The 16756-nt window shown below is 47.1% G+C and overlaps 1 protein-coding gene across 1 annotated transcript in view; it reads right to left on the bottom strand.

The window, feature by feature from the left end:
- Positions 1 to 16756, bottom strand: part of LOC146356036 (uncharacterized) — a 54512-nt gene that overhangs the window by 27311 nt on the left and 10445 nt on the right. Inside the window, exons 5-9 of the mRNA XM_084830000.1 lie at positions 15235 to 15361; positions 12214 to 12312; positions 11233 to 11361; positions 7058 to 8235; positions 102 to 172 (exon numbers count right to left, since the gene is read on the bottom strand). Of these exons, the coding sequence (XP_084686126.1) occupies positions 102 to 172; positions 7058 to 8235; positions 11233 to 11361; positions 12214 to 12312; positions 15235 to 15361 (1604 nt within the window). The remainder of the gene's footprint in view (positions 1 to 101; positions 173 to 7057; positions 8236 to 11232; positions 11362 to 12213; positions 12313 to 15234; positions 15362 to 16756) is intronic.

The following is a 16756-nucleotide window of genomic DNA, read 5'->3' as shown; positions in this document are numbered from 1 at the left end:
TAACGCTTGAAAGGCAATAACAGGCACTTTGTGGTGTGACCAGAAATTAAATGGAAGCCAGTGCAACTGTCACAAAATATGCGTCATATGCTTCCACTTACACCCTTGCTGCTGCATTCTGCAGCAGCTGAAGTTCCTGGAGGTTCTTTAAAGGCAGCCCCATGTAGACCACCTTGCAGTTATCCAGAGGAGCAGACCCCCAGGCCCAGGGCACAAATCTGGCCCTCCAAGGTTCCCCAGATGGCTACACCCTTTCTCCCTGGCACCATCCTCTTTTCCCTGACTGCCAATGGTTAGTTGGTTCCTGGCTTTTGTGCAGTTTTGCCCCATTCTAAAAGGTTGAAATTCTGCTCCTAAGGCTTAGCTACTGGCAGGAAGAGCTTTAAGCTAAAATACGCTGGCACTTCTGGCATTTTGGCCCCATACCATTTGCCTCTGGCCCTGGACACCACTGGAAAGAGGCCCCTGAGAGGTTCTCCGAAATGGGATTCAGTCCTTAGGCTGAAAGAAGTTCAACACCCCTGCAGCAATCCAATCTGAGTGTAACAGACATATGTAACCATGCGTGGCTTTATTGGGAGGCTTTTGGGTCCAGGTGCAGAATCACAACCAGAATCAATGCATTTCAGAGGGCATTTTAGACCCAGCCTCAGCACACAGCACCCTCACAAAGTAACTCTCGGAGTCCCAAGCAGTGGTGAATTTTGAGTGCAGGAGCTGATCATGACAGCCCCCACTAAGACTATACAACAACAAAAATGAACTTTACATCTCTAACTCACTCCTCAGAGTGAGTGGCATGAACCCAGCATTAGGGTACGTCCAGCTGGTGGCAAGGCCAGCTCCAGAAGGTGGCATGATTGGGTATTTGCCAGGGTCCAAAGACTAGCAGAGGGCCCACCACCCTAACAGGGGCTGCCATTTCCACTTTGCACAGATTATCCAAGATAATGCAGCCCAAGAGAATTATCTATGGGGCAAATGAAGATAAAAAGCAGCCCAAAAGGATTGTCTTAAGGGTCAAATGAAGATCAATGGCAGTCCAAGAGAATTATCTAACGGTATCATATTTGAGGACCCCTACAATTCTGGTGCCAACATTGGCCGGATGTCTGTCAACTATTATGTAAGCTTACCTGCTCCTGTGCAGAGAAGCTCCTTGAAAAGCCCTCCCTTCTCCACAGGACACCTTTGTAGCTTGGTTGCTATTTGGGATAGGATTTATCCTCCAACCGCCAGTCTTTGCGCATGTACGTAGTACAAGAGGAACTGGCTCAACTTGGCAGACACAATTTATTTGCTTATAGCATTTGTATAGCGCTCCACATCTGAACAGCTTCTGAACATCTGAACACAATTTCGTGAGCCGCTACCATTGCCAGTGGGGGCCTCTCCCTCCCCCAAGGGCCACCAGAAGGGCTCCTGAGGAAACATCTAGCCCTGAGGGGATGGGAGAAGAAAGAGATGAGGCTTGAACTTGAAAGAAGAGAAACTGCAGAAGAGAAGAGGAGCAGGCCAGCGAAGAACAAGCCAGCCCAGGGGAAAATGGATGTCGTGCAAACCTGAGTTCAATTGATATATTCCCATCCATCTGGGCAACTGAATCAGGCAGTGCCATTGTGCTTTTTTCCTCCTCCCTCCCAATCCCATTCCTTGTGTCTTCTTAGATGGTGAGTCTGAGGTCAGGGACTGTCTAATTATTGATTCCTGTAAGCTGCTCTGGGATACTTTTGACTGAAGAGTGGGATAGTTATTGAGATAAAAACATAAATAACTGGCTGCAAATACTCCATTGTATTTCTGGGAGGGAATAATAGCCAGGAAGACTGGAAATGGAAACAGGAACATTAGTAGTTGCAAAAGAAAGTGAACTTACTTTACAATCATGTATCTCATCTCAACATCTCCCATATCCACTAGCATATCTGACAAATAACGTAAGATAAACTGTGTGTATTGTGTACTACTGATGTGTTGGCTATATATTAACACCATTGCATACCTTAGGACAAATATAAAATAAAAGCATTTATATAAAAGAAGAACGGGCTGAAAGGCAGAGATGCCTAGTCTGGCCCTGCAAGCTCTGGGCTCTGGCAGATGATGCAATCGCTCTGGCTCTGAAAAAATGGCAGTAGTTCCACCTCCACCACATCCCACCTCCACTACAGTGACCTGGCAGGGTACACTGTTGATGCCTACACTGGGCTCCTCTTTTAAACAGATTTTCTCAGCCTGAGGGTCCACTCTGTTAATTTCCCCAGGGCTGGCTCCAAGATTTTGGGGGGCCTTTGGGCAAGACACTCTCAATGCGCCTCCTCCCTCAATGTGTCCACCTTCTCACTGCCATTATCACCATCAGCTCTTGCTTCTCCTCCCTTTCCCCCCCATTGCCACCACTTGTGTACTTGGCAGGCAAAGAGCCAGTGAGCAAGAAGTCTGCGCCATCTGCTTCTCCTCCTCCTCACCACCACCATTGCCTGGGCCAGAGTGAGAGGAAGGCAAAGAAGCAGATTGCAATGGTGAAGAACAGGAGCAACTGCAGAGACACTCCTGTCAATGACGATAGACTACTACAATGTGCTATATTTGGGGCTACCTTGAAGACTGTCCAGAACCTGCAGAATGCGTGGCCTAGCTGCTGGTTGGAGCAGTAAGAAGCTATCGCGTCATCCCGATCCTGAAAGGACTGCACTGGCTGCCAGTGATCTACTGAACCCAACTGAAGGTCTCACTTTCGGCATATAAAGCCCTAAACGATTCAGGACCCAAGTACATGAAAGAGCGCCTCATTACCAAGTGACCCATGCCTTACAAGGGGCAGGGGTTACCCTGCCAATAGCAGAAGCTAAGGAGGTGGTGACACGACAGGCATTCCCTGTGGCGGCACCCCATTTATGGAATTCCCTCCCTGGTGATACCAGGTCTGCCCCCACAGTCCAATGATTCAGAGGCTGAAGACCTTTTCATTTGTTCAGGCATTTGGACTTTGATATAAAGTAGTTCACGTACAGTCCTAGTGAGCGTTATCGCCACTGTTCAAATGTATTTTTACGTATTGTGATTTTAAGGATGTTAAATTATATCTAGATTATTTGATGACTTGTTAGTATTTATGATGATAGCTGCCCTGTGTTCCAGAATTGGAAGGGAGGAATATAAAAATAACAAATAAATAAAAAATGCACCTACCTGAAAAAGTTTTAACATTTACATTTTCAAATCATACTTTTATAAATACAAGTTGTCTAACTATTCTATTCTATTCTAGTTTTTATTTTTTTTAAAAAAGGAGGCATTATTTCTCACTCTCATTAATATTGCACTATTACACTCATTATTACTCATTAGTCATTAACTGTATTACACTCATTAATTATACTACAATATATACATATATATATGTAATTACATGTATATATACATATACACACACACATACATATATACACACACACACATTAAGAGAGCAAACCTATGGTCCATGGGAGAGTGTTCCAAGGAACACAGAATATTATGAGGTTCCCCTCCGAGGCCATAGATGCTGCTACAACCTTGGAAGGGGAAATCCTAACGGGGATTGTTTCCCCCCATCCCTTGAAGCCACTTTGGAAAGCACTGTGATGGCTTCTTCATCCTTAGGTAGAGCTCTGACTTCAGGCGAGGATGCAAATGGGGAGGAAAGGGGCAGGGTGGGGAGGCGCTGAAGATCCACATCTTCCTAAAGCTACCCAGCTCTGATCCCTCCCCCCGTCTAGTGGAACATCATCAGAAAGGAGGAGGGAAAGGCAAAGATCGCACATCCATCACTCTTCCTGCTTTGCCAGGTGTCTGCTGGCAGAACATAGGATGTCGCAGCACTCCCTGGACACCCATTGGATTGCTCTATCATTATATTATCTTGGATTCAACACTGAACACACTTTCTTAAAGCTCAGATCATTTATTGAAGAAGAAAATGCCAAGAGCCTCAAACGCCATTGTAGCAATGGACCACTAACAAACATCACATACAAACATGGGGCCAAGCAGAATACAATTTCACTTCATTACGGTATTGCTTGTCCAGTGTCCCACAGTTGGGTAAGCATAAGTGTGTGGGGTACGTGGGGGCAAACATAAGTTGCTTGATGGGGGAGCTTTCATTTTTCTACAAACGGGCTATCCGTTCTTATCTGGAATCCAAGAGCAACGCCAATTCAAAAGCAGAATTTGTAGCAACCTACATCGCTAATCACACCTATTGACAAAAATCTAGTGACAAAACCAAGAAAACACAAATACAATGAACTGGGCCCAGCCTTCCCCTTAAATTAAACGGACAGCACATGGCACATTCATAAGATGCAGCCCTAATGAGAAGGAGACAGCTCCCTCAGACAATAGATAATGGACACCATTAAAGAAAAGTGTGAGAGAGAGACCCCTAAGGTATAGGGCAGAATTGACCAGGATATGGACCAGAAGCTATACAAATTCAGTTCAATGGGGCTCCCATGGGAGAACGTTCTGGCCCCATTTAGGCCGGCCCTATCATTAGGCAGAGTCGAGGCAATTTTAGGCGTCATGACAGAGCAGCAAATTGTTATCTTTTTTTCTTTTGGGGAAGAGGCACTTGTGGAATTTTCTACCTCAGGTGCCAAAATAACTTTACTGGCCTTTGGTAATATGCCGTTTGAATGGGGGGGGGGTCTGCATGTGTGTGTGTGTTGGGGGGATACAGGTGACATTTGCTGATCCGTCTCAGGCAGCAAAATGTGCTGGGTCGGCCCTGTGTGGTAATCGGCATAAACAGAGAATGCCATTTAGCCATTCCAGCTGAGGCACTGAAGCACCTAGTCACTATTTTCTGTTTCTTTTGTTTCCTCCCACCCATCCCCACACACACATTTACCTTACATGGATGGATCCCACATCCCATCTCTTGGCAACAAAAATAAATTCAGAAGCCTCCATGCTGTTAGCAATCATGTAAAATGATGATAACTAGAAACCCTTACTTATAAACTGGATTTAAATGAGAGCAGGGGGTTTCCAGCCAGAGTGAAAGGTCTCAATGTGTTGCAAAAGAGAAAGCAGCAGCCATAATGTGGGAAGAACTTCAGTGCATTCCCATTGAAAGGTTTATCAGAACTGACAGTTCCTCAGGGTCAAAAATCAATCTGGCTATTCCCAAATGTAGCTGTCTGGATTCCAACCATAGATCTTAGGCTGAATTGTGAAACATCATCTTACCTTTTCTTAAAAAAAAAAATAAGACCCAAGTGGTAGCCTAAACAGATAATGGTAGAAAGCTAGAAACTAAACGACTTTCCTCTACTCCCAGGCATTGAATGGCATATGATGGGCTTCGTAATTTAGAGCGCAATCCCATGGCTGGCTGGGGCATGCTAGGAGTTGTAGAGCTTTTTTCTATCTAAATATGCACTGGATTGCACCTTTAGTTGTTTTATAGCTCAGCTTTTCACAGACAACAGGAGCAAGGTAGCTTAGCAGAGCAGTAGCGCAAACAAATCACAGGCACTGTGCAGTTTATGGGGAATCATGGGTACTCTGAACATGTGTCCTTTTCCACTACTACTGATTCCTCCTGGAAACCTGTGAGAGACACTCTGGTTCACTTTCACAGGGCTCTATGGTGCAGGAGGAGGCTCTGTCAGCTGCACAGTAGAGCTGACTGTACCCACAGAGCTGACTGTATTTTTCTGTGGTCAAAGCAGCAGATTGGGGGGGGGCAGCAGGGGATTGCGTGTATGCTTTGTGTGCGTGTATGCCATGTGAGTAGCCCCTGCCTGTCTGGCCAGCACCATACGTGGCCCTCGGGGCCCTACTAGTTGCCCACCCCTGCTCTACTTGTGGTCTGCCTTCAGCTGCGATAGTTGGGACTGTGTCAAAAACAGCTCCTAACATTTATCAGGTGGACTTCTAAGTTCTTTGTCAAAACCGTCCTCAACCTGTCTCTTGGATGCTCTCAAAACTTCCAACGGCTTCTAAAAACATGATACCACCTCGACTTGGCAGTTACCATGGGCAATACCATTGTGTGTCGTGGATGTTATCTCATCATGAAATGGGTGGCAGGTGTGATTGGCCAACAGAAGCAGAAATAGAGGGGAGGAACAGTAGTGGGGAGTGAATCAAAATGGCACGAAAGCGTCCACATTTCAGCAGACAAGCAAGTACTTCTCTTAAAATTGTTTTCAGTTGAAACCTCATTATCTTAACCAGATGAAATTTTGACAAACAGACCCTGGTAACAGTTTCAGGACACAGAATCCCTCCAGGGAGGTATTTCCGTATCTGAAAGTTGTTACAAATATTGTGTCAAGAGTGGATTAATAACATATACGAGTGGCACCAAAATAGACCCATGAACTGTGAGATACCGGAAGCAGTTCTCCGATTTATGTATCTAACCGGGATCTACCTAGATAACTAAATCTATGTGACATTTTACACTTATTTGCAGCTGGTTTTAGTTTTAACATGGTAAACAGTAGTGCCGTCAGGGCAGGACTTCGGGGCAAAAGCCCATGGCCCCACTTAGCAGGGTGAGGAGGAGGGCCCCCAAAGGGAGCAGGGCCAGCTTACCACGTTTTGAAGAAAGTGAAGTAATATTACCGTCTAAAGAGCCCTCCCCACCCCTTTGTAAGACTGCCCAGTCCAGGATCTAAAATGACATAACTGTACTACTGAAGCACAGCAGCCCTTGTTCTGTACCAGTTCAGACAACAGAAATTATAGGCTTCCTGTTCCAACTGGATCGTTCTCACTGATGTGTAGCAGAATGTTCTCCCAGCCAATCAGAGGATTCAAAAGCCAATGGCCGTTACCCTTCATGCCCTGCTTGCAAGCTTCCAGAAGTATCTGGTTGTCCACTGTTGGTCTGATCCAGCAGGACTCTTAGTTTGTTTCTCTCCCATGTCTTTATTCTTATATTTGGGAAGTCCCAAACTTCTGCAGAAATCTCTTAATGTGTTTCAAAGGATTAACAGCAAGTGTTTTGCCATTAACACATTACAGTTGCATTTTTTTTTTGTAAAGTAAACATTCATAAGGTTTCAAGCCCCATGTGGGTTTTCTGATGGTGAATGAGCTTATCTTTCCGTGGGAAGGTTTTCCTGCACTCAGAGCATTCGTACGGTTTCGGTTCCACATGGGTTCCCTGATGCCTTACCAGCTTTTCTTTCTCAAAGAAGCTTTTCCCGCACTCGGAACATGCAAATGGCTTCTCCCCCGAGTGGATTCTCTGGTGCCGAATCAGCTGGGTGCTTTGGCAGAAGCTTTTCCCGCACTCGGAACATGCGAACGGCTTCTCCCCCGTGTGGATCCTCTGATGCCGAATCAATTGTGCGCTTTGGCAGAAGCTTTTCCTGCACTCGGGGCATTCGTAGGGCTTCTCCCCTGTATGCATCCGCAGATGAATGTCGAGATATGATTTCCTGCTGAAGTTCTTTCCGCACTGGAGGCATTCGTAAGGTTTCTCTCCCGTGTGCATACTCTGGTGCCTGATCAGCTGTCCCCTTTGGCAGAAACATTTCCCACACTGTGGGCACGCATAGGGTTTCTCTCCTGTGTGGATCCTCTGGTGACGGATCAGCTGCCCACTCTGGCAAAAGCTTTTCCCGCACTGCGGGCACTCGTACGGCTTCTCTCCCGTGTGGATTCTCTGGTGTGTGACCAGCGAGGACTTGTTGCTGAAGCTTTTGGCACAGTGAAGGCATTCGTATGGCTTCTCGCCCGTGTGGATTCTCTGGTGGGTAATAAGATGGGACCGGGTGCTGAAGTGTTTCCCACAGTGAAAGCACTCGTACGGCCTCTCTCCCAGGTGGATTCTCTGGTGTACGAGAAGGTTCTCCCTTTGACAGAAGCTCTTCCCACACTCAAGGCACTCGTAGGGCCTCTCTGCTGTATGAATCATCTGGTGCACGATAAGTCCTGACTGGTGTTCGAACGTTTGTCCGCATTTGCGACACATGTGACGCTCCTCTCCAGCACGTGTGATGCTGATGTTATCTGCTGCGACGTTTTCCACTTTCTGAATGGATATGCCCCACATCTTCATCGTCTGCTGCCATGGCTGCCTGTCAGACTCGTAGCCCTGATCGAAAGGTTCAGACTTCACAGAAACCTCCCCTTGGGAAGCTCCTGGTAACATCCCATCAGATTCTGCTGACTCAGAGGAGCCTGCCTGCTGAGTCACACCTATCTCATTCTCACTTGCTGTGCCATCACCTGATTGGGGGGGGGGGGCAGGGGGGAGACAAGGAGAAGAAGAAAAACACACACATAGGGATCACTCCATGTGACAGACAAGAAGAAAAAGAGGTCACAGAATCTATCACAGAGGGAGAATGGGTGACACCATTTTGAGGTGGCAGCATGGACTCCATTCACTTCAGACTAGAATGTCATTCCCTCTTTCTGATGTTCAGGATGTGGGTGCTGTTACCTATCAAGCCAAAATGGCACCACTCACCACAAGAGGGAGGTATTAGCAGGCTGTCTGAACCTTAAGGTTTGCTGAAGTACAATTTTTTAAAGAAAAAAACCCTAAAATGAAGCAGGGGGTGGGGGGGCAGGGACAGACTCCAAAAATAACCCAACATGGACAGAACATCCTGACTTCACTGTTGCAGGGAAAATGGAAAAGCGAGAGGAGGGAGGAGAAACGAAATGGACTGGGTGGAATCCTGAACAGGGAGCACTCCAAACTGCAACATTTTGATGCAGATCCCACCTGTGAACATTTAAACATGGTACTTGTATTCACACACATTCTCCCTGCAGATAGAAAACTAGCACAGCAAGGGCTGAGCCAGGCCAGAATACTTCTCCCTGACATTCTAGCTTTCTACTTGCAGTGATTTTTGTTGTTTAAGAGAACATTAAAAAATGACACCTCCACTCTGCAGTCTGAAGTGGTACAGTCCGGATTCAACCACCTGATTCTCCTGCCAAGGGTAGACCAGGACTGAGATGCCAGAAGTGCATTATTAAATAAAGGAATCTCTTAAGTTCCCCTTGAGTCAATCTATTGGCCCTTTTACCCAGTGATGTCTACAACAGCCCTCTATGGTCTTTGGCAAAGAGAGCCGTCTTCTCCAGCCCTGCTACTAGTGGTGTAAAGGTAAATATGAAAGTGCAGGTGCTCAGCCCCCACACCCCTTCGTCCAAAACTGCAGGCCCCTGTGTTGAGCCATATCAACAAACCAGTTCTACCTGTTTTCATTTCCACCAGGAGTGGATCTTTTGTAAAGCTAATGGGTTTTAATTGCCTATTCAAGGCCAAGCCACCTTAAAACAACAGGAAACAAAATGGTGCTGGGAAAATTAATTTCCCCCTAGCTATGGTAAGGATTGCAGCAAAGGTCAGAGGGAGCAGGGGATTCTGAGGGGGTGGCAGATGACGTCAGCGTCCCTGTTAATAAAAGACGCTGGTACTGCCTCCCTGAGAGCCCTGGCTGCAATTCACCACTGGCGCTGTCAGAGGTGCAACTAGGTAATGCTAGACCATGGACTGGCCCTACCATTAGGGAGCAGCAGATTTGGGGTGCCATGAAAGGGCAGCAAATTGTTAGTGATTTAATTTGTATTTTTACTGCCAGGGTGTACTGGCCCCAGGAGTGTAACCAAGTCACCTGTAGCGTTAGAGGGGCCTAGAGATCCATAATGCCTTGCTTAAGTTCATTATTAGTGCAATTCCCTTGCTAGTAAGCCTCTGAGCTTGTGAAGATGAGTCAAAGGGCCGATAGCGCAGCCCAGCACATTCCATACTAATGAGTAGAGTATCTAATCAAGATGTGTCTGGGAAGTGAAGTTTGTTTACCTTAAAGCTGCAGGTGGCTGTGCTGAGAACCAAGTGCTGTTAGTCTACGCTGGGAATGAACGCTTGGGGGCGCTTGCTGCTGTTCTGCTGCCTCATTGCTAACATGTATGGTATAAAACCCATTGTACCCCATGGCTCGGGGTTCAGAGAAGCTGTCTGATCCAACCATTGGGTACACCTGTGTGCTCTAAGTTACTCAATAAAGTACTCCTTGTAAGTAACTGTGAGTCTGATTTATCACTATCTTGGCATCTCTAGATTAAGAGGTCGAAGCCCACGGCCAGGGAAATACACAGGGATGGGGAGAGGAACTTGTGGGGGGTCCTGTCTCATGTGCCAAAATAAGTTGGCTAACTTTGGGTACTACTCTTGATTTGGGGTGGGGCGGGGGCACCATACCATGGACTTAATGGTCTTGAGCGGGGTGTGTGTGTGTGTGTGTGTGTGTGATATTGCCATGTGTATTACTTCAGTTGTGAACCTCAAAACTCAGATTTCTCCCCCCTCCCCTCTCCGACTGCCTACTACCCAATATCCTCTTAACTGGAGATGCTGGGTATTAAACCTGGGACGTTCTATAGGTGGAAGAATCACATTTTTTAATGCTCACCTAGAGGAAAAAAAATACAAAGGTCCGCATAGTTAAAGCAATGGTATTCCCCATAGTAACTTATGGCTGCGAGAGCTGGACCATAAGGAAGGCTGAGCGAAGGAAGGTAGATGCTTTTGAACTGTGGTGCTGGAGGAAAATTCTGAGAGTGTCTTGGACTGCAAGAAGATCCATATTCCAGGAAATAATACTTCAGTCCATACTCCAGGAAACAGAGCCAGACTGCTCACTTGAGGGAATGGTATTAAAGGCAAAACTGAAGTACTTTGGCCACATAATGAGAAGACAGGGTACCCTGGAGAAGATGCTGATGCTAGGGCAAGTGGAAGGCAAGAGGAAGAGGGGCCGACCAAGGGCAAGGTGGATGGATGATATTCTGGAGGTGACGGGCACGACCTTGGGGGGGCTGGGGGTGGCGACAGCCAACAGGAAGCTCTGGCGTGGGCTGGTCCATGAAGTCACGAAGAGTCAGAAGCGACCGACCGAATAAACAACAACAGAGGAAAAAAAACTTCTCTGCAAGCAGACAGCTTGCACAGCACTGACAGAACCTTCCCCCATGGTGGGCTATTGCTCTTTGAAATTCCAAACAGGAACACAGGAAGCTGCCTTATGCAGAGTCAGACCATGATGGTCCATCTAGCCCAGTATTGCTGACACTGACTGGCAGCGGCTCTTCCGGGTCACAGACAGGGGTCTTTCCCAGCTCTACTTAGAGATGCTGGGGATTGACCTGGGACCTTCTGTGTGCAAAGCAGGGGCTCTAGCAGCAAGCCATGGCCTTGGTACTCACTGTCACAGTCTTGAGTTGTCAAGAAAATACCCTCCTGAGATCTCTCTGGGAACATCTCAGATGTTTCTTCCAGCCCAGGGAGCTCCTGCCGCAGAAGGTTTTCTTCCTTGATCTCACTCACAGCTACGTCTGCCAGGATATGGAGAAAGAGAGAAACCGGACAAATGGGTCCTAGTTTCAGAAAGGGGGAAAACCCCGGAAAAGAAAAGAAAAAAGACTAGAGAGAGCGGGGGCTGGATCCAGACTTAAGCCCCATCGATGTCAATGGGTGTACTCCAGTATGACTAAAGTCTGGACGCAACCCACAGAATTCTGGGCTCAAAGTGACACATCTCCACTTTACACCTTTTTCATGCAAATATTATTGTATTTATTTTATTTTAAGCATTTCTATGCCGTATTTCAGAGCAAAGCCCTCCCATTGCAGCTCATGCACATAATTAAAAACATGGGACAGGCAGCTGTTTGTCTTCACCCTTCTTCTACCCAGTTTGGTCACATAAGCAATGTCACCTAACTGGGAATCACATAGTGAACATGTTGATGGCCGGACACTACATATGCCAGTCAGATACAGCAACATGACCATGGCACTGAGACCATATGGAGCCAATTCAGAGTGAGGGCAATGGTTCCTCGATCAGTCACACAGGGGTTGCCAGCCAACTGACGATCACAGAGTGAACGGGATGATGTCACAATACTTTGCATCCAGTCAATCAGCTTCGGTTACAGGCTGACATCACTGATGGCAAAGTCAATTTGGAATGAGGGCAACACTTCCAGAACAGATAAACATTTTCAAACACTTCTGAAGTAAATACCAAACAACTACAGAAGGGAGTGGGTATGCTGTGAGACTCAAAACTGATGAGGTCAATTTATTGTGGACAGGAAGAAAAAAAGTTTGAGAAACCCACCAGCCCTGAGATTCCAGATTTCTCAGACATTAATGGTCGCAACACACAGGTGAGCAGCTACCTGCAATACTCCCCCTGTCTGTTTCTTCAGAACTCTGGATGAGTGACTCTTCCCCTCCTTCCAGCCAGGAGATGAGGTCTGGTTTGGGAATCAAAAACCCTTCAAAGAAGAGAAAGAAAGACAAGGCGTTCAGGAGTTATTTCTGCTACTTTCAGGTATAAAAACATCTAGGCTGGATCATTTGTTCCTGAAACTACCACTTTACTATGTGTTGGAAATGGTGGTGGTGTTGTTTTTAAATGAGCAATAAATATAATACATAACTAAGAATGGTTATATGTAAAATCTTTAGATATACCATCTAATACGTTTTACACGTTAAACATTTCAGATGGTCAAAAGTTATATTTGACCAACGCTGGCAGTTTTGTAACAGCTGATCCAAATATTTAGTGAGAAATACCTAAATACTAATATGCATTATCATATGTTTTCATCATAGAATCATAGAATAGTAGGGTTGGAAGGGGCTTACAAGGCCATCGAGTCCAACCCCCTGCTCAATGCAGGAATCCAAGTCAGAGCATCCCTCACAGTTGGCTGTCCAGCCTCGTCTTGAATGCCTCCAGGGTGGGAGAGCCCGTCACCTCCCTAGGTCATTGGCTCCACTGTCGTGTTGCTCTAACAGTCAGGAAGTTTTCCCTGATGTTCAGCCGGAATCTGGCTTCCTGTAACTTGAGCCCCTTATTCCGTGTCCTGCACTCTGGGATGATCAAGAAGAGATCCTGGCCTTCCTCTCTGTGACAACCTTTCAAGTACTTGAGCATCGCGATCATATCTCCCCTCAGTCTTCTCAAGGCTAAACAGGCCCAGTTCTTTCAGTCTCTCTTCATAGGGCTTTGTTTCCAGTCCCTTGATCATCTTTGTTGCCCTCCTCTGAACCCTCTCCAGTTTGTCTGCATCCTTCTTAAAGTGTGGTGCCCAGAACTGGACACAGTACTCCAGATGAGGCCTAACCAGTGCTGAGTAGAGGGGAACTAGTACTTCCCGGGATTTGGAAGCTATGCTTCTATTAATGCAGCCCAAAAGAGCATTTGCCTCATGTTTAAACATAAACAAAACCTATTTCAAATATACTTAAAAACTGCAATTGAAGCACCTGCCAAAGCCCTAAAGTGTCCTAATACTATTGAAGTGCTGTAACAACTCAACATACAATATAAGATACAGTTAAGATAAAATAATTACTAACTGGGTATAGTTGCGATAATGTTTCCTTATTCATGCCAGGTTAGATTAATTATATCAATTAATATTACTAGATATTTAGAAGGTTTTGTTTTGTGTGATTGCTTTTAAATGTACAGCCTCCTACTTGGCACACTCCCACTTCACCCATTACGTAGTTTCTCTCCATGTGTAAAAATGTGTTGAAACTGGTAGGCTGCACACTGCAGGGGCCTCAGTATTCACAAACATGTCTGTACCTGCATGCACAGGAGAGACATGATACATCCATTCCCCGCTCTGAGGTTTAACTTCAAGGGATTCTGGGAAAGATTGCAACTCTGGAGGATGACACGTCTAGCAACTCACACTAGCAACATTTTTAACAAAAGATCCCCAAAATTCATCTATCAGATATACTACGGGTCCCCAAACGTTCTGAACCTGTGGGCACATTTGGGAATTTGAGAAAATGCTGTGGGCACCACCACAAAATGGTGGATGTAGATAGTCACATAATGGTTGCTGTGGGAGCCTGGCTAGTCAGGAGGGGTGTGTGTGTGTGAGTGAGAGAGAGAGAGAGAGAGAGAGAGAGAGAGAAGGGGGAATAGTGAGGGTAGAAGCTGGAAGGGAGGGGGAAATGGAAAGAGTTGCTTCCTGGCCCATTCCATCTTCTTCCAACCACACAGACCTTTCCCCTTTGCGCCCTCTCTCTCTCTCTCTCCCCACTTCTAGCCTCACTATTTCTCTCCACCCAACTCCTTTCCTCACAGTTTCTCTCCCTACCTCTAGCCTTCTTTCTCTCCCTTCCTAGCCCCTAGCCTTGCTTTCTTTCCCACTCAGCCCTTTAACTTGCTGTTTCTTGTCACTCCTAGACTCCAGGCTCACTATTTCTCTTCCCCACCTCTTTACCTTGTTGTTTCTCCCCACTCCTAGCCTCTTGCCTCACTCTGTCTCTCCCCTCTACCCCTTTGCCTTGCTTTCTGTTCCTGCCCACTGAATAGCTGATCAGTGGCAGGTTCAGGAACAGAAAGGAGAACCTGGCGCCCTAAGGTTTTTCATTTTTCATTTTCATTTTTTTTTGAAGGGGGAAAGGAGAAAAGAGCTGTGGAGGCGCCATTAGAGGTGTCCGCAGGCACCGTGTTGGGGACCCTGGAGATACATTAAGAGCAACCTCACATGCCGAGTTATGATGGCTATGTAACCTAAATGGGGCTACTGAGAAACAAGATGGAAGTATCAGCATGCTAGGGGGGAAACCCAGGTGTGTTGGAGCAGAAAAAATCTTCAGGGAGAAAAAAAGTAAGAGTGAAAAAAAACCCCACTCAGAACAGCCCAATGAGCATTGAACACAGTCTGTGGCCAGAATGAGAGGCAGTATGCCTATGTATACCAGTTGCTGGGAAACATAGGTGGGAGGGTCATTGCACTCATGTCCTGCTGGTGGGTTTCCCGTGGGCACCTGACTGGTCACTGTGTGAACAGAATGCTGGACTAGATGGACCTTTGGTCTGATCCAGCGGGGCTCTTCTTATGTTCTTAATAAGGAATGCTGGGAGTGGAGGGAATGCAAAAATGGAGGGAGGGGGAACGGGATGGACTATCCTAAAAAGGATATGGTTAACTGGCTGGCACCTTGAACTGGAACATTCCACACTGCTGTATTTTGCTGCAGGCCCCACTTGTAGGACAAAACAGGGACTGAGGTGTACCAGGCAGTTTCAGAAAATGCTGACAGGCCTTGCTAAATAGGGATGTTTGGAATACAAGAAAGACTCCAAGCATTACAAGCCACTCTCGGCCCTTGCTTTAGGCACCTTTCAGGCAAGTAAGTGCACTCCGAAGGATCCTTACCCAGAGCATTCACGTTCCCGTAATTCTCCAGCATGACCTCCCTGTAGAAAGCTCTTTGGCCTGGATCCAGCAAGGACCACTCCCCCTCGCTGAAACGCACAGCCACCTCCTCGAAGGTCCCTGGTCCCTGAGAGAAGGAAAATGTTAATTCCTCGATGTTTTCGCCATCCACAAATAATCCCAGGCAGGATGCCAGGTTCCTCCTCCTCCTCCACTTCCAACGTGATCAAGGGAAGACTAAGAGCATGATCCTATCAGGATGGCCTTAAGCTTCCGAGCTTGGAGGCTTACGGCTATACAATGCGGAAAGGGAGGAGCAGCAAAGGCGATCTTTGCCTCCTTCCTCCCCCTGCTCTGCATTTTGGCTAGAGCGGCTTTTTTGCCTGTCTAGCTGGGGCTCTGCGGAGCGGGATAGAAGGAGGCTGGGGAAGCCTGGGGACATGGCATAAGCCAGCCTCCCCAGTCCCCTCCCCTCCCACTGGCACGTCCGCTTTCCCTCCTCTCCCAGGTTGCTTTTGCGAGCTCAGGGAGTCAGCGGGCACAGTTTTCTCCATGCTGGCATGAAGGCAGAGGGGGCGGGGAGCTCAGATTCCTGGCTCCAAGGTTGGAGCATTCTCTCTGCCCTCAGATCCAGAAATCCAGACTATCCTATGGCCCCCCAGATGCTGTCAAGGGGCCACAGGATTGCTCCCTCCAGGTGGAATAGTGACGAAACACCATGAGGGCAGGGAGGACTCATTCAACTGGGTGGCCTTAGATCTGGGGTGGAGAAGCTATGGCCATCCCAATGTTGTGGGACTACAACTCCCATTATCCCCGATCATTGGCCATGCTGGCTGAGGCTGATGGGACTAGAAAGTCCAACATTATCCACATGTTCCCCAGCCTTGCCTTAGGCCAGGCTTTCCCAGTGGCGTCCTCTAGATGTTGGGGAACACAGTTCCCATCAGCCATGATCACTGCCTTTGACTGCTGGGGATGCTGGGAGTTGTAGTCCAACATATCTCGAGAGCACCAGTAGGATTCTCTGAACATCGTCTCGTTGCTCGATCGCTGCACACTCTGTGCACACGGGAAACTTGTGCAAATCGAGTAGCAATCGAACGGGAGATTTGCATGAGCTTCCCCACGTTTGCGCAAATCTCCTAAATGGCACAACTTTCCTCCATAGGCTAAAGCGAAGCTGATTTAGTCTAGAGAAGAAATATGCTCAAATTTGTAAATTTGCACAAATCAAAATGGGAACTGGGGACCAGACGAACGTGAGCAGCCTTCGACAATTCATAGATTCATAGAATAGTAGGGTTGGAAGGGGCCCACAAGGCCATCGAGTCCAACCCCCTGCTCAATGCAGGAATCCCAGCCAAAGCATCCCTGACAGATGGCTGTCCAGCCTCATCTTGAATGCCTCCAGTGTGGGAGAGCCCACCACCTCCCCAGATCATTGGTTCCATTGCCGTATTGCTCTCACAGTCAGGAAATTTTTCCTGATGTTCAGCTGGAATCTGGCTTCCGGTAACTT

The sequence above is a fragment of the Heloderma suspectum genome, chromosome 2, assembly GCF_057233095.1.
Source record: "Heloderma suspectum isolate Gila_16-S chromosome 2, 16-S_ref, whole genome shotgun sequence".
In the NCBI taxonomy this organism is placed as follows: Eukaryota; Metazoa; Chordata; class Lepidosauria; order Squamata; family Helodermatidae; genus Heloderma; species Heloderma suspectum.
This window is presented reverse-complemented; position numbering and strand designations above follow the sequence as displayed.